We start from the raw sequence: 13,217 nt of genomic DNA, 5'->3' as shown, positions 1-13,217 counted from the left end.
AGATTTTGTCGGCAAGCAACTATGACAATCGTGCCATCCCTTTTATTATAGGATCAACTCAACGGAAAAGTCTATTGGAACCTTAGAAAATATCAAAAGCTATATTTTCAAATATTTAAAAATCCTGAATAAAAGCAACAAACAAATCAACATATCTAGTCTGTAGGACACAAATTTTGTGGAAATATTTTTCATATATGACATACACAAAAAGAGACACGTGGAGCTCAAAATATAGCATATTTTAGCGGAACTTTTTAGATATATATATCATATCATTATATATCCAACATTAAATATTATTTTTAAAGAGACTTTTGAATAGCATTCCAAATTTTCTTAAAAAGGACTCGGATGAGCCCGTGTTCTAAAATGAGGCTCTCAAACTAAACTCGTTCACAAGTCCGCATAAGTTTGTAGTTACAATCTTCAGGGGTGGTTCTTTGAAGTTAGGTTCTTTTTTAGAACATAGTACAACACAGACGCTCACCCTATAAATGCACATCCTAAACCATAAACCCTATGAGCACCTTCGAGGAACTAAGCCGGCAGATCTTGAGGTTGATGAAGTCACCACAGACGCCACGTTGTTGACGGACACTTCACCTACCAATAGTTTAGGTGGGCTGGTTCTACCACAAGGAACGTAACCACCTGAGCAAAGCTCGGTTTGCGAAGTTAGTTATTCTTATCTCGCAATAGGCGGAAATCGTATCTTTTTTTTTTTTTTTGCTGATGGGTCATTGGATGGCATATGTACAATCCTTAATACTACCTCTATTTGTAAAAGATGTCCTAAATTTATCTAAATTTGGATGTATTTTGACACTTTTTAGTAATCCCTCTGATTTAAATTAATTGACTTAACTTTGTCTAAATAAAGATATATATCTAGACAAAGTTAAGTCAATTAATATAAATCGAAGAAAATATATAGATACCTCTAAATTTAGACAAACCGTTAAAAAAAATATAACTGTCGACGAGATTTCTCCAATTTGACCGTCAATGTACCATCTATGTATTTTAACAAAAGAGGAGGAGAAAAAAAGGGTACATGGCGTGTCGGCATTGCAATAATAGGAGATAGCAAATTGACCTCTTATTAACGAGGTTCGGTCTGTCGGTCGTTCCGTTTTGGCCAACCCCATTCTGTCGTCGTCGTCGTCTCACCCCCAGGCTCCTCCGTGCTGATTTTGATTTGATTTGATCCACCCCCAAACCCTCTATCCATCCGAGGCTGATTGATTGCTGAAGAGAAGAGAAGAGGAGAGAAGAGATCCTCGTCTCGGCTTGTCGATCTCGCCGCATTCGATTTGCCTTGCTCGGCTAGGGTTTCGATTTGGATTTTGGAGAGGAGGAGGAGGAGATTTGGTGGGTGGGTGGCTGGGATGGAGGAGGTGGCGGCATCGTCGACGGACTTCCTCGACTTCCTCGGCCCGGACACATCCGCTACCGTCTTCACCATGCTCCACGACCCCGCCGACCTCGCCCGCGCCTCCGCCGTCTCCCGCTCCTGGCGCACCTTCGGTCGGTATATCCAGTTTCCTTTTTTTTGAACCTCCATCTATCTAGATGCCCATTCTTATGCCTGCGAATCTAACAATTTATCTAGATGCTACTCTAAATTTGCTAAAATAAATTCACCCACAAAAGGGCTATGCTCGTGACTTCATCTATTTGTATGTCTATCCTCAGGCTATACTCTAAATTTGCTAAAACAAACTCACCCACAAAGGGCTATGCTCGTGACTTCATCTATCTATATGCCTATGCTCATGCTATTACTCTAAATTTGCTATACATTCGAGGAGGCAGAGTAAATTTCATGATAGCCGTGATTGATGAAGCTACACCCCAACCCCCCAAAACAAATGCCTACATAGCCTGTGTTTGATTTTCTCTTCGCCGACAAGCATGCCCCAACTCTGAATGTTTCATCCAGTCATTGCCAACCAGTTCAGCAAGATGCAGTGCCTGCGGGTGTGCCCGGAGGTGTCCACCTTCGCGCGCGTCGAGGTGCGCAGCAGCTCCGGCGGCAAAGACCATGACGTCGCTGGGCCGAGCGCCCATGCCGAGGGCGAGAGGCTCTCCCGGGACCACATGGTGTACATGCACCTCGCCCACGGCCTCCTCGCGCCGTACAGCGACGCCAGGAACTGCATCACCCGCTGCATCGGCGCGTCCAGCACCGACAACTTCCCTGAGGAGACCATTGAGAACACCCTCGAGCCTATCGACCGCGTGGAGATGAGACCGTCGTACTGGTCCAGCGGGGGGCAGAGGGACCCCGCCGCACCCGAGTGGCTCATTTATAGGCTCCAGGCGGATCTATGCCTCGTTGATGAAGTCAAGGTGCAGCCATTCAAAGGTCTGTCCTAAGACAAGACTGCCTCCTTTCTGTCTGGTGCTGCTTGTGGTGTTAACACTCTTTCCTGGCCGTGCAGCATTTTTCCAGTATGGTGATCCGATTTACTCGGCAAAGTGCATCCGGTTCAAGATGGGCTATCCAACATCACCTCTAGAGCCTGAAACACTTGTGTGCGATGAAAATGAAGGGCAGCTAATTGATGATAGCAACTATGTCTGGACTTACACATCTCCAGAATTTCCAATGTTGCAGGTCAGTTAACATAGAATCTCTTGTACAGATAATATATATAACTGACATGGAGCCTTTTTCGAGAAAACGCGAAGGACCTTTGCGTCTCGTTTCATTGAAACTGACATGGAGCCTTGAATGGATAGAAGTGTTCAAGAAGTGCTTATTACGGAGGCCATTTGAATCTTGTTTAATGAAGTCTAGACGCATTGTTCTGTTAATCTGCTGAGTGACATGATGTGTGTGATATTCCAGGAAAATGTTTTACAATCCTTCAAGTTACCACACCCAGTTTTGTGTATTGGCGGCGTGGTGAAGGTTGAGCTTCTTGGGAGGGTCCAGAAGCAGGCAATGGACGGCTTGTACTACATATGGTGAGCACTTGTGGAGATTGATACTGTATTGTCTCGCTATGATCAGCCATCTCCTGCATTACACTGATACATTAATTTGTCATTGTTCTTCCTTTTCCAGTGTGTCTCATGTCCAAATTGTGGGGAAGCCAGTCTCTCAAGAACTTGAGGTCGCTCCTCACGGGAAATGTGTGGTCATGAATTACTACCCAGATCCACGTAGATGCAGCGTTGCTCGCAGCGACTCGTCGGGGGACGATGGTCGCAGCAAGTGGCACGGCTTCGCGTCGAGGTTCTGGCACTCTGGCCGTGCTAGAGGGATAGGTGGACTGAACCAGGGGCTGTTGAGCAGGCTGTTTGGTGCTCCGTTGCAGTTTGGGGGCGAAGACGATGTATCCGATGAGGAGGGGGAGCTTCTTTAGAACTTAGAAGAAGAGGCAGCTATATCATCGTCGAGCTCATGTGTCTTTTAGGGTTTGGTTTCGAACAAAAGAAACATAGTTACTAGTACTACACACAAGTGATTGTCCTTTGTGTGACAGAGATGCATCATCCGTTGGCTCACTTGTAATCAAACCGATGCTACTATCGTTATTATTACCAGCTAGAGAATAAAATATATCTGAACTTGTTCAACCCGTGAATGAATGACTGAATCAGGTTATATCAACACTTCTCAGTCTATTTTGGAAAAATGAATGAAAAACGTGAATGAATTCAACATGTATTAGAAGAATGAATTGAAAAATAGGAGAATAAATTGAAAAAAGAAGAGAACGGATTCAGCATATATCTGGAAGAAAGAATTTCCAGTTGAGCTGCAGCCAAAATTAGAGGGGCCAAGCAGCTTCTTTAGCGGTGTGATGTCTTTGTCATTGTTGTAGGACTCCTTGATCGCATCCGTCAGGGGTGAAGACGGCGAGGTATTACCTCTGTGGTAAGCATTCTCAAGTCCCCCGGTAGCATTTTGCCTTGTTACCTAGTTGGCGCTTATCTTCCGATGTCAGAATGGTGGGGGCTGTTTTTGGTTGAAAGTGGGGTACTGGAAGGAGATAAGCGTGAGGGCAGAATTCATGGTGTTGGGTGTTTGAATGCAGAAAGATTGTAGGGGCATAGAGGAACCAGGTGTGATATGGAGTTGATGGGCAATTTTTGTTGCTTGGTGGTTAGACAATGAATCTGAGTATAGCGGCAGGTGAGGCTTCCTGGCAAGGAATGGGATGGAATTTGCATGGTGCATTGCTAAATCATAAAAGATTTGTTACCATACGGAGCGAGGAATTGCTTCCTACGGGTCCAAACCCTGCTCTTGCTCCTACTGCTTCTTCTCCATGGCTCCATGGTATCAGCTGACGGGCTATAATCCGTATCCAATTGCTTGCCTTGCCTTCTTCTGCTGCAGCTCTTCGGTAAAAATCAGCGGGGTGATTCCAAACAGTCCCAAGACCGTTGTAATTTCACCATTGCAATTTTATAAGCTTCCTTTATAATTGGACCTACCTAATTGATTATACCCTCCAACATAGAATCAAAACATTTTGGAACATGCCAAGCGATTTCGAACCGAGCCTTGAAAGCCCTACTCATTCAATCTGAAAGCTGCAAAAATATTACACTAGAGAGAGAGTTTTCAAAATAAAAGTAAGGGGAAAGTACAACAGACCAACGAGAGAACAGCTACAGATATTCAAACTGAGAGTCCGGTAAGGCAACAAACCGAACATCCCTGAATTACAACTTGAGCTAAAGCAGATGGCAGCCAGTCGAATACAAATGTTGAAATGTTGTAAAAGGACACAGCACTATACCATAACTGGAGATAGAAGTATCGTTTTGGGCATCAACAAGGAAAAGACTTGTACATCTCACAACAACAATACACAGGAAAAGCAACTTGGCACCTAAGACGATTCAGATACAGCCATACTGGTATTTGTTGGTGTGAGTGCGAGAGGTTGGAGCTCTCTGACCTCAGGAACTGCACGTCAGATCATCAGCTTATACAAGTTGTAGTTATCCATAAATCATATGCTCGAATTGAAGTGTGGTTCGTCTGCAAATCAATTACAAATGTTAACAGCAACACAATTTTTTTTTGAAGCGGACCAAAAAAAGAAGAGGCCAAGTTCAGAGTTGCTCGGTGTCACCTGATGATTCAGGTGGAAATGTGACGACCCAAGTTGTCACAGAGAGATTCATCATTACAAGCCGCAACTTTTTTTTGGGGTGAGAGAGGCTCGAACGCTCGACCTCAGGATCACTCGCTCTCGCCAACTGCGCTACCACCCCGTTGTGCTAACACAGCGAAATAAGCGGTATTTAGTGACTGTACCAGAGTAGATGGTTCTCTCTATGCTGGCAGTCATAGGAGTATTTCTAAGAGCATCTCTAACAGAACCCGAAAAAATTAAAACCGAAAACCAAGGATTCAGTCTCCCGAAAACGTGAGTTAGTCCGTTTTTGGCAGTAGCGCAGAACAGAAATCGTAAAGACGACTTGAAAACATGAAATTAGAAATCTCGTGGGAGAATTCATCGATGAACTCATATAGACGATAGTTGTTGCTCCGATTGAGCACCAAACTTTACATGATTAGAACTAATAACCTAAATTAACTACTATCCGCAGCAGCGCGAGCTAATTTTGTCCAAAAATCGGCCCGACGGCCTCTACGCGCGACGGCGGCGGTGGCGGCGGCGGACGCTTGGAGCTCCTAGTCGTCGTCGAGCTCGACGATCTCCAGCTGCAAGCGGCGGTCGCGTTCTTCACGGCGCGCCGCCTCGTATTCCTGTACTTGCCGAACGGCGTCGGCCTCCTCGCAGCGCCAGCGTCGACGGGCCTCCGCGGCGGACACAGCCGCCACCTGAGCGACGACCGCCTCCTCTTCCTCATCGTGGACGTAGTCCTCGGCGGACACGACCGCCGCCGCCGTCTGCGCGACGACAGCCATCTCCGCATCCTCCACTTCCTCCTCCTCCGACTCTTCCTCCTCCTCCTCCTCCTCCGACTCTTCCTCCTCCGACTCTTCCTCCTCCGACCCTTCCTCCTCTATGCTTTTAACGCCCCGAGCTACATCAAATCGAGGACTTCCTCTGTGGTTCAAATAACATCACACCACTACGCAAGACCAAACATAATCATGAGGAAATTCGAGTTTTGTCAATTCAAGTGTAACTTTGTGTATGGACAAGTATGGCTACCAAGATTAGTTGGAAGCCACGAATACATGTTTGAACAAGACAAAATGGAGCACACAAGTGTAATCAGTTCGAGTCCTGGAACTTCATAATTATATCAACCGTAGCAGCTATTTGATTATGTACACCATCTAATGGGCAAAAGAAAACAGCCTTGTCTACTGAAAAAGGTGGGGTGGATGGTTGCCTCCACTCTGAAACCGGCTACATAATGAATCCGATCAACCAGTCCTGCCATCATATTTTATGGTACACAATGTATTCAAGCCAGCAATTTCCGTTTCAGCTAGTTGCTCGTATTATTGCATATCAGGACGTCACTCGTGTTCCAGACAACTGTCTAGTCATACATCTTTACAGGTCTCTCAAATGAATGATGGTCCAGCATAGAGATCACACAATTACTAGCAAAATTCCAGCCAAACAGAACAAAAGAATGTGGGCATTATCAGGATATCCAATCCAAGGACGGTTTGTGACAAGAGGACCCCGTAACTGGCTAGCAGGGTGTGCCCTTATTGGAGCTGTGTCCGGGTGCTCTAGTCCAAGAAACCCTCATTACCTTGGAGAAATCGTCATGTTTTTCTGCAAGTGTCTCTTAATCTACAAGGTAAGGCCTCATCCTCAAGAATAACCATAAAGAAAGGTTTCCCAAAATTCTGAAATATCAAGCATATGGAAATGAGGACAAGTATCAAGCATATCCAAGTAAGCAATGGGAAACACATTTCTGTCAGCCGATGACTTAAAGGTTGTCCAACTGTACTTTTGGACCTACTCAGTGTCTAGTACCGTTCGTTGATATTTTCTATCTTTTCATTGGGTGCTAAAATCCGCAGCAAGTAAAAGGTAAAGAAATACTATTGTGTGGAACTAAATGCAACTAAGAGGTGTTAAACTAGCACATGCACCGCTTAATATATCTTGTGGCAGAGAACTTCAAGTAATCTAATTTCAGTGTCGAGATGAGAGAGCTGGACCTGGTTTGACAATATGACAGAAAGCATACAGAAGACACAAACATCATACAGGAAACGAATCGAACTAGCATGTCGCGTACAGACCATAAGACAAGGGATACAAATATTTTTCTTTGATGTGATATCATTTAGAACATCACCAACAGTGTTATTTTTTGGTAACCTGATACTGTGAACTGACACCTGATAAAACATGTTGACTACTAAACATAAACAGTCTACTGCTACTGCTAAGATTTAAAAATGTCAACAAAAGTAACCTCATCCGTAGTGGCATGATGATACATAACTTTCAATGCCCTCAACGCCCATAATTCTGGCAGGGGTATATCCAATACATCGTCTTATAGAATATCAGAAGTCTGGTACACTAAAAGTTAATAGGTACGTCATTCTTCACTTTAGTTGTTAAGCAACTAATAATCGCATAGATGAAGGTTAGTCGCAAACCTGGTTATCGTGAATCAATATATCTAGCAAACGCTCAACACTTCTGGACTTAAGTGGCTGAGGCTTTCATCTACCCCATGTATCTGTAGTGACTGAATGGGTTAATACGGTCGTGCGATCTGCACCAATTGCGTACCATATGAGACCTATCAACATTAAACTAATGAAGAACATGCTTACAAAAATATGGTGGCATGCTTGTTGTTATTATGCTACAAAGAGCATACACATAAATAATAATGAAGAAGTATTAAATAAAACGTCTATATGCATGAAAAATAAGAACATACTAGTCATACTGGGAACTCACACTTGGTATCCTTTGGTACTTACATATTCACTTTCTGTACTCCAGACACACTAGTACCTCTAGGAGAAACCAAATCCCACTTAAGTGCCGAACTCTGGGAATCTGCCTTTCGAGCCTTGCTGTATGATTATCATGATATTTGTGGGCACAAAAAACCACAGTACTATTTATATCGGAATCAAGCATGGAATTGCCAGTATGCACGCCAATTATCATGATATTGGTGGGCACTATTTCTTTCCAAGCTCTATATGGACCACCTCTATCGTGCATAACTGCCAGTCTAGCACACCAACACATAAGATGTATATTGGCCTACAACAGATATAGATATACTAGAAAAGCATGGAGAAGAAGAAAAAACAAGATATGATAAATGTCAAATACAGACAAGTACAAGAACTTAGAAAACAACCAGTCAACCTATGGCTTTTGGGGTTTTCAGATGTCAACAATCTTAAGTTCAGGGTTCTGCACAAACCTATCTAAAAACATAGTCATCTCAAATAAGTACCAACTGATTTTTTTTCTTCATATTTAGTATTTGAACATAAGATTGCCTTGTTTATACCATGTCATGAATAATCAGCAAAATCTCAGTGCAAAATGCATGCACTTAAGCTGTAAGAGACACTTCTCTACTTGCAATAAGAGTACTTCAGCTTCTACATATATGAATTCAAGCCATAGTGGCATCCAAGTGCTTGTTCCTCCATAGCATAAAATTATATTTATTGACAAGTAAACATTTAATTGAGAAGAAACACATACCTGCTACAACTGATAACTATCATAGGGTTTCCATGAAAATATTAGGAGTTACAACATCATGGTCATGTTGGCCTCTTCAATAAATTTCTAGGCTGACTAAATCCATGCATTTAAAGTTCTTAGCTGCCTCTCAAGACAGTAGAAGTTCAAAAGAAGCTATGTAGTCCAACAGCACGTACAAGCATATGAAAATGGTAATGATCCCGACAATGAAAAATCCATGTACTACAAAACAAAACTGACGATGGCAGTTCATGTCTTCCACATAAAGATGCAAATTGAACCAATGAGTAGACAAAACCTTAAAAAATATGCTAACCTTCAATATTATCACATATACTTTGTCTGGCTCTAGCCAGCAATGCAGTATTGCAGCGAGACAATGTCATTAGCCTAATCCACAAGAAAATATGCAACAATATATCTTGGATACAAATCCATGTTGAGATGAAAGAGTAACATATAACAGTGATATTACAGACAGAGAAAATGGCATCACAGCCTCAGGCCCCTTGTAAGTTTGTCACCAATAATCCCCACAAGAGCATGATCCGTCCTTGAAATGATGAAAACGCTGTAAATCTCTGACAATAATTTCTCGTCCAGAGATCCTTGAAATAAACTTCATTGCTGTGTGGCAATCAGTACAGACCCGGAGATTCTTTATTACATGGATTATCGAACCCGGGACCTGATTCATTAGAGCAAAAGCAACGGCAAGCTTTTCACTATGGATGCGCACTGCAGACTCTTTCTCCTCTTCATCTAAATCGTGAAGAACAGAACTCGTGTTTGGTACATAGCCTGCTTCTTGAATTGTCTCAAGTAGTTTCCCCAAATAAGAATAGATCTCCTTGTGCTGAGGATGAATCTTGTCACCAACATAAAACACATGGGTTTTACCTTTCAACTCAACTGAACTATACCCTGGAGGCTTTTCTATTCCTCGTGCTTTAACCATAACTCTCATTCTCTCCACATCTTTCCACAATCCAGCTTCTGCATATATATTGGACAGTAGAACATAGTACCCGCTGTTAGTCGCATCCAACTCAAACAATCTTTTCGCAGAAATTTCTGCCAGTTCAACCTTTTTGTGGATTCGACATGCACTAAGAAGAGCTCCCCAGATAGCAGCATCAGGTTTGATCTTCATTTCTTTAATGAGGCCATAAGCCTCATCAAGACAACCAGCACGGCCAAGAAGATCCACCATGCATCCTAAGTGTTCCACACCAGGCTCAATCCCGAACTTTTTCTTCATGGTTTTGTACCAATAACGTCCCTTATCTAAAAGACCAGCATGACTACAAGCAGCTAAAACCGATATAAAAGTTATGTAGTTAGGATTTTGCCCTGATCTCCTCATCTCATCAAAAACGTCAAGGGCTTGTTGTCCATGACCATGCATGCCATAGCCAGTAATCAAGGCAGACCATGAAAGGACATTCTTCTCCTTAATTTTTTCAAAAGCCTTTCTTGCCATTTCAACTCTTCCGCACTTGCTATACATATCGACTACAGAAGTTCCAACGTAGACATTTTCCTCCAAACCCATTCTCACCACCTTTCAATATATCATAAGAGGAAACTTCAATCACATTAGCACAATAGAAAGCATTTTACAGCACTATGGACAATATGAGTAAAAGGCTCAGGGACTTGAAAACAGATTAATATCTGACTTGCTCAATCTCATACAGCGCCAGTGGTCAACTTACTGTAATGGTGCTTAGAATAATCTAATCTACCAACAAAATTTCGAATTAATTCAACTGACCAAGCATTTCAACTTGTAACTTGAACTAGGAAATGATGTGCAAACCTCATGAATGGACAGGCTTATAGGTATGAAACACACTGATAAAAAATGATCCTTAAATTCAGGAGTTTATATGTTTACCCTAGAAAGTGCTAAACTTAATCCAAATACTCACTGGAGTATTTGAATGTCTAAACTTAATCCAAATACTCACTGGAGTAAGAGATATTTTCTGGACCGCTAAGTGATTAAATAATATACATCCTGTGTTTATCTTTTCAGGCTTTTTTGCCAAGATGCATATATCTAGTTATTTGTGGAGATCTAGTCTGCCCTGCAGTTGTTGGCCGCGGTCTTGTCTTGACCCATCGGTTGTCTGGGCCTAGCATTAGGCTTGTAAATATATGTTCTTTCTAACAATGCATCAAGACACAAGCTTTGCTTCGCGAAGAAAAAGAACAATTTTGTATCATAATCCCTCACATGGTGCAGAAAACCTAGACTGAAGAACAATATTTGTATCACCAACAGGCAACTATTAGTGTGTAACAAGGTATTTGATGATGCCTCGTGCATATACTTATTGCAGGGTCCTACGCAACCTTCACACTCCAAACATCTGGCCAGGTGATCTGGCCATCTAGACATCTGTTTTTGTTGTGTTTGATCAAAACAGCATGCAAGTGGTCAAGTAACATTTGTAATTTATTCAGCAGGCAGTAATTCACCTGATTATGAATGCGCTTTCCAGTCTGTATTGTCCCAGCATGCGCACAAGCCAGTAACACAGCAGAGAAGGTCACAGCATTGCACCTAATGCCTCCACCAACATTCAGCATGTTGCCATATAGCCTGAGGGCCTCCGCGGACAGCCCATTCTGAGCATAGAGCGCAATCATGGAATTCCAGGACACCACATCCTTCTCCATCGTATCGAACACTTTCCTTGCGGCCCCCAGGTCACGACCACCGCCCTTGGCATAAGCGTCTAACATTGTGTTGACCACCCCAGCATCCACGTCCAAGCCAATCTTGGCAATGAGCGCATGAAGGCTAGAGGTAATCCCTCGGTCCGAGACACGGGCTGACGCGGAGAACGCCACGAGCGCAGCTGCCTCGTCCACCGCCGTGGCAGATCCAGAGACGAGCAAGGCGCGGAAGAGGGCGAGCGAGGGGTAGAATAGACTGTTGCGCGCGTAGCCGGAGGCCATGGCGGTGATAATGACGGGGTTGGGGCTGGGAATTTCATCGAACGCCTTGCGGGCGTCCAACGGGTGGCGGCAGTGGTGGTACATGTGGAGGAGAGCGGAGGCGGCGAACGGGTCGGAGGGGAATAGACCCGAACGGAGGGCAAGGAGGTGGAGCTGACGGCCGGCGGCGAGGGAGGTGGCGGCGGCAGCAGCGCGGAAGGCGGGGGGAAGGGCCGGGCGAAGCGCGGCGGGGTTAGCGCGGAGAGCGGCAGCGAAGACGGCCAGCGCGGCGACGGGGTCGCCGGAGGAAAGGAGGTCGGCGACAGCGGCAGACCAGGAGGCGGGGCGGGAGGGGTCGACCGCGCGGAGGAACATCGCACGAAGGGAAGGGTCGGAGGTCTGTAGGCTTCGAGTGTTGGAGGTGTGAACTGCCGGCGAAGGCGCCGCCGCTCGTGGGTTGAGCGGAGGCTGTACACTTGCTGCTGCCATTGCTGATATCAGTGGCAGAGGTGAAGGACAGCAGGGGCCAGGCCGCCCGCGCCAGGAACTTTGAGTTCACTGTTCGGCTGCTCGGCTGCTGCTCACCGCGCACGGCGCCGACGAACAGCCTGAGCCGCTGAGCACGGGACGAGACGAGCCCCACCGCCGGCCGCCGCCCACGGCTCCACGCCCAAGTTCAGGAACAGGGAAAGAAGAGACGAGAAGAATCTGTGGTTCAGTCTTTGCACTCGACATTCCCAGCCTCCCAGGTAGAGTAAACGGGCCTTTTAGGCTGGGTAATCTAAGAACAAAATTAATGGGGGGGTGCCACGGCCCAGGGGAATACTCTTGCGTTGCCGCAGCCTTATTGAAATTTTAAAAATGTTAATTTCCATTTGTTTTGAGAATTTTTTTTCCATTTTTCATGGTCTAGTTTTTGCAGGGATGAGTCTGGTAAATTTATGGCGGGCGCTAGTCATTGGTCGGCCAATCCGTATGGATCAGTCGTACCGCATCGAAGATTGAGACTTGTTTTCTCATGGATGGATCGCTTTCTCCTGCTGCCGATGTTCGCATGCTTTTGCTTGTCACATGGGTGGGTTTTGATCCGTCTGCGCTGCTGCCATTTCTCCCGCTGTAAGGGCATCTCCAGGAATTCGTTTTTGTCTGTTTGGGTCGACCCGCTGACAGGATGTGTCGCGTGGCCTGGCCAGGTTGGACGGTTCGTCCAGCGGCCTGACCTAAATGCCCTCCCCCGGCCGCTGTCAACGATGACACTCTACCTCTAATGGCGACAGAATGTTAATGGCGTCGCTGGCTTCGCGCACGATGTAGATGGTTCCCGCACATCCATTTGGTTCCCGCCCACGACGGCTCCGGTTTCTCGCCCGCGGACGTTTTCCCGTTTCCCACCGCGGCCAGAATAGTTTGCGTGACTGGCGGCCATTTCCCGCCCAAGAACGAGGCTATAAATGGTGGCCACCGGCGCAGCATCGGCCAACACACCCAATGAACGTTGAAAAACGCATGAGTCGCTGGAATATCTCCAACTGGGACTACATCAGGGAGATGCCGCTCCCAATGGCCTCGTCCGCTCGACGAGGAGGGGGAGATCATGGCCAC

At 45.2% G+C, this 13,217-nt stretch overlaps 2 protein-coding genes across 2 annotated transcripts; one reads left to right on the top strand and one right to left on the bottom strand.

Moving 5' to 3' along the window:
* The first annotated feature begins 1,124 nt into the window (after positions 1 to 1,124).
* On the top strand, positions 1,125 to 3,593 carry LOC124682232 (F-box protein At4g00755-like). Its single transcript, XM_047216960.1, has 5 exons — positions 1,125 to 1,530; positions 1,946 to 2,371; positions 2,448 to 2,623; positions 2,858 to 2,976; positions 3,077 to 3,593. The coding sequence occupies exons 1-5, from the start codon at positions 1,392 to 1,394 to the stop codon at positions 3,375 to 3,377; spliced, it is 1,161 nt and encodes a 386-aa protein (XP_047072916.1). The 5' UTR covers positions 1,125 to 1,391; the 3' UTR covers positions 3,378 to 3,593.
* Positions 3,594 to 7,023: 3,430 nt separating this feature from the next.
* LOC124682228 (pentatricopeptide repeat-containing protein At3g26782, mitochondrial-like) lies at positions 7,024 to 12,104 on the bottom strand. The gene is made up of 2 exons (XM_047216957.1): positions 11,154 to 12,104; positions 7,024 to 10,230 (listed from the first exon to the last, which is right to left on the bottom strand). Exons 1-2 carry the CDS (start codon positions 12,102 to 12,104, stop codon positions 9,187 to 9,189), a joined length of 1,995 nt encoding a protein of 664 aa, XP_047072913.1. The 3' UTR covers positions 7,024 to 9,186.
* Between the last annotated feature and the right edge of the window lie 1,113 nt (positions 12,105 to 13,217).

This window comes from Lolium rigidum, unplaced genomic scaffold, assembly GCF_022539505.1.
Source record: "Lolium rigidum isolate FL_2022 unplaced genomic scaffold, APGP_CSIRO_Lrig_0.1 contig_71535_1, whole genome shotgun sequence".
NCBI lineage: Eukaryota > Viridiplantae > Streptophyta > Magnoliopsida > Poales > Poaceae > Lolium > Lolium rigidum.
The sequence above is the reverse complement of the archived record's forward strand: the minus strand, read 5'-3'. Positions and strand labels throughout refer to the sequence as shown.